At 39.0% G+C, this 13,403-nt stretch overlaps 1 protein-coding gene across 1 annotated transcript in view; it reads left to right on the forward strand.

Annotated features, from left to right (window-relative positions):
- Positions 1–4,396: 4,396 nt before the first annotated feature.
- Positions 4,397–13,403, forward strand: part of TIMM22 (translocase of inner mitochondrial membrane 22) — a 38,361-nt gene continuing 29,354 nt past the window's right edge. Inside the window, 1 exon segment of the mRNA XM_053706126.1 lies at positions 4,397–4,668. Coding sequence (XP_053562101.1) covers positions 4,416–4,668 — 253 coding nt within the window. The 5' untranslated portion in view covers positions 4,397–4,415.

Raw genomic sequence — 13,403 nt, forward strand, 5'->3', positions numbered from 1 at the left:
ACACTTCTCAATTCCAGTCCTCAATACTCACAAATAAGCTAGATTTTCAGGATTAGTTTATATGAGAGCAGGTCATAACCATGGTTACTGATCAGTTGTTTATTTCACCTGTACTCTAGTTCAGATATCCAGAAAAGTTGCCCTTTTAGTGTGCCCTGACGACCAAAATTGACAACTCATCTCCTACATTATCCGTTCTTAAAGAGAGATTAATAATTTGATATAAATTTTTTGTTTACAGTTGGTAAAACTACACTGCAATATGCTTTTATCAGGGGTCCCAGGTAAGGCTGTAATTAGTAGTGGCGTTTTTATGGGGGCCTGGTGATGCCTAAGCTCCACCTGAGTAATGTCTGTGTGAACCCTCCCTTTTGCAAATCAGGGCTCACAGTGAACAAAAGTGTATGGAGTTTTTTTTAAAATATGGTGACATTTCCAAGATAGCCGTCGCAGTGTTGTTGTACGTAGAAACTTGCCACCATGTTTGTACAGGAAGGCAAGTGAACTAACCAAGGAGGAAGGATGACACATAGTCACAGAAAATCAGCTCATCTTACCCCTGTATGGTTGCCAGCCCTACATTTGTTAATTGCAAATTTCAAGAAAGACTGCTGCTATTGAAATGGGGGACCCTACTTTTGCCCTGGGGCCAATTGATATCTAGTTATACCCCTGACTTTCATTATTTATCTTACCCCTTTTTTGTGTAATTTATCTCTAAAAATTGTTTATTTTCTAATTGTTGGAGCTGAAAATGCCCAAATAATCTAAATATATGTGAAATAGGCATGGACTGGACTGTCTGAGGTTTGAATATGGGTATAGGGAAGTGTTTTGGCAGTCAGGACACAGACTCACCTGTATATATGTATTTCTGGGATCCAAGCACTCACTGTATATGTGAATTGCCTGGGTGCTCTCTATGGTAGATAGGTAGAAACTTCAAGAAAAGAAGAGGCACTCACATGACTTAGTAAACATTAGATTTATTTGTATTTTATCAAAAAAAGTTCAGTCAACGTTTCGGTCCTCACAGGGACCTTTGTCAAGACTGTTTCTCAGTTCGAGAGTGTGTAATATGCTCAGTGGTGATATATATATATATATATATATATATATATATATATATCAAGCAAAGTCCGTAGAGAGCACTCGCCATGATGCAAACACAATATTTATTGAGGTTTAACATTTTCAGGGAGTAAACCCATCTTCAGACATGTGGAGAAAAACAATATCAGTGCCCTTACCAATTGCTACTATTTAATGAGGGATAGAGATCCGCACGCCACCGGCTCCCACGCCCCTGCGTCCTGCCCGAACCTGGAAGCAGTCCCTAGTGACATCATTGCTTTGGTAAATGCACTGTACGATATTATTGTTTTTCTCCACATGTCTGAAGATGGGGTTACTCCCCGAAAACGTTAGCACCTCAATAAATATTTTGTTTGCATCATGGCCAGAGCTCTATATATGTACAGTATATATGTGTGTACATATGTATTGTGCTTTCTATACCGATATACGTTCATTGGAGATCTTTGCAGTTAAGTAGATAAAAACATGTAAAAGCATAGTAATGCAATATTCATATTTAATAAAGTGTTATACTGTGTTGTACTGTAAATATTTGACATTCCAATGTTCTGCACATAGCAGAATATGTTCTATTATTATTATATTATATTATATATAACGTATAAGAAATTACTTCTTTAAGTTTATTTTTGTATCTCCCATATTCCCCATTGGGATTTTTCTGATAGCTATGTTTACACATTTTTTTTTTTTCATCCTATACTTAAGTATAGAAACTTTCAGTATAGGTAGGGATACCACAGGCAAAATCGGATATTTTAAAAGCTAATATAAAGGTAAAGAAACTATAAACAATTTAATACACTCCAGCAAGTAAAATAGAGAATTGTGAACAAATTATGAAATACAGCCCCAGACCATTATCCCTTCTCCACGGTAGGCACTATGCATTCAGGTAGGTAGCAATCTTGTGCTGATGTTGCTTCCAGCGATCCAACAGCCAATAGGTGATATTTACGTTCTACGTGCTTCAGCACTCAGCAGCTCTGTGAATTTGCCTGGTCTACCACTTTGTGCTAGATTGATCAATGCTGAGGCGTACAGGGGCGCGTATACGCGCCCCTGTACGTCTCAGCTCGCCTGTGGCGGGGTGAAATTACCCGCAGGTAATTAACATTGCACACGAGCGCAATTTTGCGCTTGCGTGCAATCCCGCCCCCTGCCCGCGCACAGCCAATCACGCACGGGCAGAAGCTGTCAAGCTCCTCGGTCGGACTCGACCAAGGAGATTGAATTTCGCCACAATAGAGGTGGCGTAGATGTTAGGGAAGCAGCGGTCTGGTGACCGCTGCTTGATAAATCACGGCGAGCAAGTTCTTGAGAGAACTTGCTGCCATAGAGGCTTGATAAATCGAGCCCTTTGTGGTTGTTCTGTTGTTGCTCCTAGATACTTCTATTTCACAATAATAGACCTTACAGTTTACCGGGGTAGATCTAGTGCTAAATTTTAGGCACAGATTAGCAATGTGTGATGCTGAAACACCTGAACTCAATAATTAGTAGGGGTGTGCAGATACGTTTGGCCATATAGTATATTAAACCCTTGAAACACACAGCTTCAATACTGTAACAACACAGCCTGTGTAATGTAAAGACGAGATGGATGAAATCATTGGCTGTTCATCTCTGTAGAAATCACAGGATCATGCAGTCCCCTATACTTCGCTGTTTGCAAACTCTATTCTAGCATCTTCAATTCCAGACATCCCAAACTGCAAAAACTCATTTCAGGAAGGTGGCTTCTCCCGCTACTGCGCCGCCACCCCCCCCAGTTATATATTGGACACCTTGAAACCATAAATAAGATATAGACTTATCATTAAAGTAGCTTCCCACTTAAGTCACATTAAAAAAAAAGTAGCTTTTTTGCACAACCACATACAACAAAACCTATTTTCCAGTGATTATCGTAAACTTGTTGAATGCTCAAATATTTTAGAATACGAAGTTTAATTACGTGCAGTAAATAAGGTAGTATTTGTGTTTTTATTTTATTAAAATCAGTGCATCGTTACTGATGCATGCTTTGAGGGTTCTATAACATCCCAGCAACTAAAGGCATTCCTTAAAGAAACACTTTTCCGGATTTGGGTCACATTGGATCATGGTACTTGTAGTTTCAGGGAGATTGTACTCCATTTTCTGGCATCAGGGAGCCGCTATTTCAATCAGGGAGACTCCCTGAACTTCAGGGAGACTTGGGATGTCTGCAATTCACTTAGTAAAAGTGAGAACTATAGCTTACCAGCCACACCTACAGACTACCCACCCATGCCACCTCATTGCCTTGCTTTTGCCCATGATCAGTCTGGCACCCACCATTACACCAGTATCTACAGGCTGCTTGGCCCACACATGGCTGACAAGGCTCTGCACACTGCTTTATGGCCCATGGTACTGACCAGAAAATTTTAGAATTCATGGTCATGTATTAAACATGCTATTTATTTTCCTGTGTGCAGAAATCCGTATTTTAATGGCTTCTGTGATGTGAATTTTGCCTTGCGTTCGATTCTGCCTAGTGTGGTACATCCATTTGTTGAACAGGTTTAATCAATCTGAACAACTAAATTGTCACAAATTTTCTTAAATGGTAATTTCCCAAACTCACCACATATAATTCTGTTAAATAATTATTCCAGTTAGCAGCTGTTGCCTTATCCATATAGCGACATTTGCAGAAGATTTTTACAATGTGGGATAAAAAAGGGGGACAAGTATAGGAGGTCAAAATCTGTGCCTGTCCTGGGATACTACCAGCTGACAAATATGCTTACATATGCAGACATCCCAACTCTCCCTGAAGTTCAGGGAGTCTCCCTGATTGTAACAGCGGCTCCCTGATGCCAGCAAATGGAATGCAATCTCCTTGAAACTGCAAGTACCCTGATCCAATGTGGCCCAAATCCGGAAAAGTTTATTTGCTGGGACATTAGAACCCTCAAAGTATGCATCAGTAACCAAAAAGCCCCTACTGATTTTAATAAAATAAAACACAAATACTACGTTATTTACTGCACAACTTTGTATTCTAAAATATTTAAGCATTCATTCAACAAGCGTACGATCACTGGAAAATAGGTTTGGGATGTCTGAACGTAAATCTCAAATTGTAATCATATTAGAATCTGTAATACACCGGTGTTTTCGATGAATTGCAGTTCTCGACAGAACACCGGTAAGACGCTACAAAGTTGAACAAAGTAACATGAATTATTTATGGATTGGATACAGTAGTGTGACCCTTCAGTGCTTTCCGTTTTGATCGCCAGTTCGCCACACGTGACGTGAGGCTTCCTGTTGATCACGTGTGTGTCATGGCGGCGTCCAGTGACAGCTCTGTACTGACCCCGGGACAGGGGGATACCCCTTCACCGGCTGGACCCGGGGGGGAAATTCTGCAATACAGCATGATCCTGGAGCACCTGGTGGGAGATAAGAGACAACCCAAGGTGATGGTCCCGGCAGGGCTCGGTGGCATACCGTCTCTGCTGAAAAGCGAGGAACAGAAGACGATGGAACGAGTTATGGAGAGCTGCGCCTTCAAGGCAGCATTGGCATGTGTGGGCGGTGAGTCGGGCACATACAGACAGTGACAGCTTTATGTGATGGACACAGCTCAGAGGGATACACTGATGTACTGGATCGAGGAGGGTATTGGTATAGGGCAGAGCATAGCTCTTATTTAGCGAATCAACGCTAAACACCTGTCTATGTAAGGAGTTAGTAAAAATTAGCTTTGTTAAGCCTTGATACCTCAGAGACGCTTATTGTGAAGGCTGTCATGAGGTTTTCCTGATATACAGCAGCTCAATGGTAGGGCAAATGTTTAGATTGATGATGTTATGGTGGCAAGCAGAAACCTGATAAACAGAATGGTTTACAGTATAATGCACATAGTCATGTTAATATTTTTGCAGGTACCAAAATGTAATAGCAGTGAATGTCATATCTACAGTGTTAAAGTGGTTAACACACAGGTGCAGCAATGCTGTAACCAGGGCCTCCACTAATTTTGGGGCCTCTTACTCAGCCATTGATCAGCCTCCCCCCTTTGACATGTGCAATTTTTGACCAAGTAACAATGTTTTGGGCAACCTTGTTGCGTGAGATAAAAATATGAAAGTAGTGGACAGTATATCCTTGTATGTATTAAAGACCCACATTGCATTGAATCTCATGAAGTTGCAGCCCTCTTAGCCATTCAAGTGGTCAATTCTATTTCTAACGCATAAAAAAAGTTTAGTCCAAATGGAATTTTGTTTATGATGTTGATCAAGATGATTGCAATATTCTTGTGAGATCCTCTGGGGAGTGAGATTATTGGTTGGCAGTTTCCTACAACCACGCTGTGGTTATTAACTTAGTCATGATAATCATATGAAAGGACTACATTCTTATTAGGGCATCAAAAGATACTACAAAGCTCAGATGCAAAGTCTCAAGTAAGAGACATATCCCTTTAATGAATATGTCACTAAAAGAAGTACATTTAACACCTCTTGCTTTTGTGTTAAATTGTTTGTTTGTCTCACACTCCATAGAGAGGTCAAAAAACAAAATGCTGCAAATTTCCTATGCGAGCCATTTAATTTGCAGCATTTACAGGTTACAGAATTTGAGGATTAGGGAGTGTGGGACAAGCACAGCGTTTTCACAAAAACACAAGATGTTAAATGTTCTTTTAAACGGACAGTCAATGTTGATGGTTCAGATAGGGCATGCAAAATTTTAAACAACTTTCAAATTTGCTTTTATCATTAAATTTGCTTTGTTCTCTTGGTATTCTTTGTTGAAAGCTAAACCAAGTTAGGCTCATATGCTAATAACTAATTTGTTAAAGGGCGCCTCTAATCTCAGTGCATTTTGACAGTTTTTACAGCTAGACAGTGCTAGTTCATGTGTGCCACATAGATAACATTGTGCTCACTCCCGCTAGTTACCTAGTAGTCAGCACTGATTGGCTAAAATTCAAGTCTGTCAAAAGAACTGAAATAAGGGGGCAGTCCTCAGAGAGGCTTAGATCAAAGGTAATCACAGAGATAAAAATAATATTGATATAACCGTGTTTGTTATCCAAAGCTATGGAATGGGTAATAAAGGGATTATATTTTTAAACAAAAAAATTCTGGAGTAGACTGTCCCTTTAACCCCTTAATGACCGAGGACGTGCAGGGTACGTCCTCAAAAAAAAGGCAGTTAACGCCTGAGGACGTACCCTGCACGTCCTCGGTGTGGAAAGCAGCTGGAAGCGATCCTGCTCGCTTCCAGCTGCTTTCCGGTTATTGCAGTGATGCCTCGATATGGAGGCATCCTGCAATAACCTCACATGGCCATCCGATGCAGAGAGAGCCACTCTGTGGCCCTCTCTGCACCGGACATCGATGGCCGGTATCGTTGGTGGGTGGGAGCCGAATTGGGAGGCGGGTGGGGCGGCCATCGGTGTTGCGCGTGACGTCACGGGGGGCGGGATCGGGGGCGGGACCGTCGGGGGCGCGCACGGGCGCGCGCGTGCACGGGGCGGGAGCGGGTGGGAACCGCTACACTACGGAAAATCTTTTCATAAAATCTGCCTAATCTTGTTTGTGCAAAAGCACAAAAAGCGATCGTGGAGGGGTGGGGGGGTTGGTTTGTGTGTGGGGAAGCTCAACTTTCAACAAATTAAAAAAACAAACAATTTTTTCTTCTAAACTTGGTACTGGCAGACAGCTGCCAGTACCCAAGATGGCGCCCAGTAAGTTAGAGTGGGAGGGGATAGAGCTGTTTGGGGGGGGGGGTCAGTGAGGTTGGGGGCTAAGGGGGGATAGTACACAGCAGCATATGTAAATATGCTTAAAAAAATCATTAAAAAAAATATATATAGCTTTTATTTTAGTACTGGCAGACTTTCTGCCAGTACTTAAGATGGCGGGGACAATTGTGGGGTGGGGGAGGGAAGAGAGCTGTTTGGGAGGGATCAGGGGGTCTGATGTTTCAGGTGGGAGGCTGAGCTCTACACTAAATCTAATATTAACCCTGCAAGCTCCCTACAAGCTACCTAATTAACCCCTTCACTGCTAGCCATAATACACGTGTGATGCGCAGCGGCATTTAGCGGCCTTCTAAATACCAAAAAGCAACGCCAAAGCCATATATGTCTGCTATTTCTGAACAAAGGGGATCCCAGAGAAGCATTTACAACCATTTGTGCCATAACTGCACAAGCTGTTTGTAAATGATTTCAGTGAGAAACCTAAAATTGTGAAAAATTTTACGTTTTTTTTTAATTTGATCGCATTTGGCGGTGAAATGGTGGCATGAAATATACCAAAATGGGCCTAGATCAATACTTGGGGTTGTCTACTACACTACACTAAAGCTAAAATGAACCCTACAAGCTCCCTACATGCTCCCTAATTAACCCCTTCACTGCTGGGCATAATACACGTGTGGTGCGCAGTGGCATTTAGTGGCATTCTAATTACCAAAAAGAAACACCAAAGCCATATAAGTCTGCTATTTCTGAACAAAGGGGATCACAGAGAAGAATTTACAACCATTTGTGCCATAATTGCACAAACTATTTGTAAATAATTTCAGTGAGAAACCTAAAGTTTGTGAAAAAAATTGTGAAAAAGTGAACGATTTTTTTTATTTGATCGCATTTGGCGGTGAAATGGTGGCATGAAATATACCAAAATTGGCCTAGATCAATACTTTGGGTTGTCTACTAAAAAAAAATATATACATGTCAATGGATATTCAGGGATTCCTGAAAGATATTAGTGTTCTAATGTAACTAGCGCTAATTTTGAAAAAAAAGTGGTTTGCAAATAGCAAAGTGCTACTTGTATTTATGGCCCTATAACTTACAAAAAAAGCAAAGAAGATGTAAACATTGGGTATTTCTAAACTCAGGACAAAATTTAGAAACTATTTAGCATAGGTGTTTTTTGGTGGTTGTAGATGTGTAACAGATTTTGGGGGTCAAAGTTAGAAAAAGTGTTTTTTTTTTCAATTTTTCCTCATATTTTATAATTTTTTATAGTAAATTATAAGATATGATGAAAATAATGGTATCTTTTGAAAGTCCATTTAATGGCGAGAAAAACGGTATATAATATGTGTGGGTACAGTAAATGAGTAAGAGGAAAATTACAGCTAAACACAAACACCGCAAAAATGTAAAAATAGCCTTGGTCCCAAACGGACAGAAAATGGAAAAGTGCTGCGGTCATTAAGGGGTTAAAGGGCTCAGTACTGACTTACAGTCCACTGAAATGATACTACCCAGAAAGTTATAGAGTGTTTGTTTGTGGGACGCAACTCTGAGCAACAACCTTACAAAAAAAAATTAGTTTAAGATTTGGTTGATTTACTTACTAATGTTGTAATGTACATACTTGTATTGTGGTAATATATAGCGGATAGTTATGAAATTGTATTCAAGGAAATTACAGACTTTTACAGACTTATTAGAGGTATGGTGAGGCAGCCTTTTTTTATAAATACAGTTGAATTATAATTTAACAAAAAACATACAAGAAAAATTATGAATAAAAAAAACCCCTCCTATTTCTTTATTGAAAACCCAAATTTTAGGCGGTTTCTGGACAGCTGCCATGGCTGGCAGCAATATTAACTGCAGAGAAGGTGACAACTGACAATCCACTGAATATCCATTGATTCCCACATCATCCAGCAATGCAACTACTAACAAGAATTTCTGCTCACAGCAATGCAAATAAAGATTAATAAAGGAAACCTTCTCTGCATGTTGATCTGGGCCTTCAGGATCTGTGGTGGCCGCAAGCCTCAACACCTCCCCCAGTTCTTGGGGTAAGCAAGAAATGAGCATGGTCCTTCACTTTTCTTACAACACCACGTGTAAAAGCTCTTTTTTTTTTTTTTTTTTTTTTTAAAATGAATAATTTTTTATTAAAGGTTGTTACATATAAGTACAAAGAAGGGACAATATCATCTGATATCTTTTGAAACACGGTTAAATACAAGAAGGATAGAGGAGAAAGAACATTCGAAAATCAAACAAAATATATCTTGATTTACAGGCTATTCAAAATATATAAAAAAAAGAACAATAAGGTCATAACCTATATCAAAGTTAATTACATTAAAGAGAATTACCAGCAATACCTCCCCTAGTCAAACAATTAATTTATAAAACCGATAGATACTTCAAAAATTACTTTGGTAGACTAGAATGACATGTCCCAAAAAAAAAAATAAAAGAAAAAATAAAGAAACAGATCAAACACAATGTAGCAAGGGAAGATTACAATGACCTTTTCTTATTTAACCCCTTCTTAGCCCTTGCTATTTCACTAATTCGACCTTATTTTTATATGGAAGTTTAGAACCACCACGGATTCACTTATCAAGTTCCTTACTTGAGGGAATTGGGGAGGGGAGAGCCCTTAAAAAATCAAACAAAAAAGAAATAAAGAAAAAAAAAAAAAAAAGGAGGGGGGAAACCACCCCACCCCCTTCATTTTATTTATCTAATATCATATTTTCTAAAGGTGTTAGCAGCTGCCTCTGTACATTGCAGCGTTTCTGAATTATTTGCGTTATCAAATTGTTCTATTATATATTGAGTTTGCAAAAGAAATGTTAAATTATTTATAGTGGGCGCCCTTTTTTTCTTCCAGTTTTTAAGAATGAGATATCTCCCACCCAAGATTGTTGTATTAATAAATTCTCTATTAATAGATTTATCACGTGTATCTAGTAAAAAAAAAAAAAATATATGATCGCGTTCTATGAGAAAGTTTGTAGATATCACTTTACTTAACCAGAATTGTATACGTTTCCAAAATTGTGTAATTTTTGGGCAGCTCCAAAATATGTGAACCAGGTCAGCTACAGATGAACAACATCGGGGACAGAGATTTAAGACTTGCGAAGACCATTTATTTATTCTAGCTGGCGTAATATATGCTCTATATAAGAATTTTACGTGGATTTCTTGCCAATTTGCAGAGAGTGTAGCGTTGTCTAAAACAATTATACTATGTTTCACTTTATCTTCATTCAGGTTTGGAATGTCTGATTGCCATTTTGAACAGATCTCTACAATATTAGACTCCCCTGTTTTTAAGAGAACCATATTATACCAATACTTAATAGAACGTTTACCTGCGTTAAAAATTGCCAAACCCATTTTCATTCCTGGATGCGTCCAAGCAGTTTTACTACCTTTGGAAACTTCGAAGTACCAGTGTCTAACTTGGAGGTATGCATAGAAGTCAAGATTCTGTAACTGAAAACACTCTTTAAGTTTTTCAAATGAATTTATATTATAAGATCCTTTAGTTGTGTTAGATAAGTAAGCCCGGCACGAGCCCATTTCCTGAATACTTGATTATACAAACCAGGAGAAAATTGTGGATCCCCTATAATAGGTAACAAATCAGAAATGTAAGGATCACAATCTAGTCTACGTCGTATATCCTGCCAGGCTAATATAATGTGCAACATTGTTTGTTTTTTTACTTTCTTTGGAGTGTAAAAGCTCTTTTTCTGACTGAAAATTCTTTCTGACTTGCACTGTCATTCTAAATCCAAGCGACGGCCTAATGGGCTATAGATCCTGCCCTAACATTAACAAATAAGCGTGGCACGATAGACAAGTGGGAGCAAGAAGTGCTTCTGCTAATCCAGAGCCCTGTCAAGAGTGAGAGCGTCGGGTTTGCTTGCTATTACCATCTGTGACCACACAAAATCCTAAAGCTGACACAGGAGATAAGATGCTGAAGGCTGTCTCTGTAATGCAGAGGATGGTTATGAGGACATCAAACACACAAAATATTTGGTGATTCACACAGAGCATACAGTTTAAAAAAGGTTTCCAATTTACTTTTCTGATCACATTTACTTAATTCCCATGTTATTCTTTGATGAAGAGATACCTAGTTAGGTGTCTGGAGCACTACTTGAAAGGAAATGGTGATGCCGTCTAGTGCTGTTGTAAATGCTGCTATATAGTACTCCAAACATGTGCACGTTCCTGAGCGTATATCCATGCTTTTCAACAAAAGATGCAAAGAGAACAAGAAAAGGATATAATAGTAAATTAGAAAGTTGTTTAAAAGTGCATGCTCTATCTGAATCGTGAAAGAAAACCTTTTTGTTTCATGTCCCTTTAACCACAACAGGCTCTTGTAATGCATTGCACCATGCTCTGGAGGTGAGCAACGCAATTAGTGGTATGCAGTCACCAGTGGCAATTAATACTGGGTCAGGTGACCCTGGCAGTGTACTCCTGGTCTTGAAGCCTACCAATGGCATAGCCCACTTCATGAAGACCATCAAATACACTTTCAGTCCGGAGGCAACTATGGTAATTACCAATTTGCCTGTACAGCAGGCTTTTATTAAAGGGATATGAAACCCAAAATGTCTATTTCGTGGTTCAGATAGAGCATACAGTTTTAAACAACTTTCCAAATTTTCTACTCTCAAATTTTCTTTATTCTCTTGGTATCCTTTGTTGAAAAAGCAGCAATGCACAGCTGGAGCTAGCTTAACTTTGGGTGGGCCAGTAACTTGAGGCATATATGCGCAGCCACCAATCAGCTGCTCCTGAGCCTACCTAGGTATCCTTTGCAACAGCGGAAACCAAGAGAAAAAAACAACAAAATAGATAATAGAAGTAAATTGGAAAGTTGTTCAAAATCAAATGCTCTATCGGAATCATGAAATAAAATTGTTTTTCATGGCCCTTTAAGGAACTAATGACTACCAAGGTCTTTCCTCCATAACTGCTATTAATGAGACATTCCTGAAGGTTTACAAATGGGAATACAATGACTCCACGGCAGGGGAATTTCTTGTCAGCCCTGGCATCTTACAATATGAGAACTCTTCGGCCCTGAGTGGTTCAGGTATGGGGGGACCTTGCACTGTGTCTCTAAGAAGGGCATTTTGTTACTGTGCAAAGAAACCGGATTGGATAAAATAAGTGAAGTAGAAAGGATTTGCTGTTCAGTATCAATGTTACTGGGTTTTGTCCTACCTGTAACTCATTCACTACTTTTTATTATCACAAGACAAATTCTAGAACGAGATCTGAGCTATGGTTTCCTCTTGAAAACGCCTGAGCTCAGGGGCCAAAATATGCTTTTGTCTGCACATGGGAATCTGAGGTATTGTCCGTTGGGTTCATAGTCTTACCCCTTTAGACCGTTTTTCAGACATTGTTATATTTGTATTCTGGCTATATGTTGTTTTGATAAACACGCCACTGTTCAAGAGGTTTGTAACAGAGCTATGCTAATTTAAACTACCTAAATTGTAATGCTTATACAGGAACATAGCTTTGTTACCTTTGCAAATTGGATAGTTAAAGGGACAGTCTAGCTCCCAGAATTGTTATTGTTTAAAAAGATAGATAATCCCTTTAGTACCCATTTCCCTAGCTTTGCATAACCAACACTGTTATATTAATATACTTTTTACCTCTGTGATTACCTTGTTGTCTAAGCCTCTGCAGGACTGCCCCCTTATTTCAGCTTTTTCGACAGACCTGGCATTTTAGCTAATCAGTGCCCTCTCATAAGTATTTCCATGGGTTTGAGCACATGTTATCTATATGGAACACACATGAACTAACACCCTCTAGCAGTGAAAAACTGAGAATGCATTCAGGTAAGAGGGCAACCTTCAAGGGCTTAGAAATTTGCATGAGCCAACCTAGGTTAGCTTTCAACTAAGAATACAAAGAGAACAAAGCAAATTTGATGATAAAAAGTAAATTGAAAGTTGTTTTCAAATTTTTATGCCCTAGTCTGAATCATTGAACGTTTTATTTTGACTAGACTGACCCTTTAATTCATTCCGTTGCCACCGTGACTTTAAAAGTGCATGCCTATCTAAATCATGAAAGTTTAATTTGACTAGACTGTCCCTTTAAGAATGTCATGGACACTGATAGGAAATTAGACTGCCTATATATGTAAAGGGACAGTCTTGGCCAAAATAAACTTTCATGATTCAGATTAGAGCATGTAATTTTAAACAATTTTCCAATACTTTTATCACCAATTTTGCTTTGTTCTCTTGGTATCTTAGTTAAAGCTTAACCTAGGAGGTTCATATCTAATTTCTTAGACCTTGAAGCCCATCCTCTTTCAGATTGCATTTTAACAGTTTTTCACCACTGGAGGGTGTTAGTTCACATATTTCATATAGATAGGCTGACCATATTGCGGCTTTAAGAAGGAACACATAGAAAAAATACATATGTCAGGGTTCTTATACATAACATTCTTTAAATAGCCCTGAAAACTGCCCTGACATATTTTTTC

The sequence above is a fragment of the Bombina bombina genome, chromosome 3, assembly GCF_027579735.1.
Source record: "Bombina bombina isolate aBomBom1 chromosome 3, aBomBom1.pri, whole genome shotgun sequence".
In the NCBI taxonomy this organism is placed as follows: domain Eukaryota; kingdom Metazoa; phylum Chordata; class Amphibia; order Anura; family Bombinatoridae; genus Bombina; species Bombina bombina.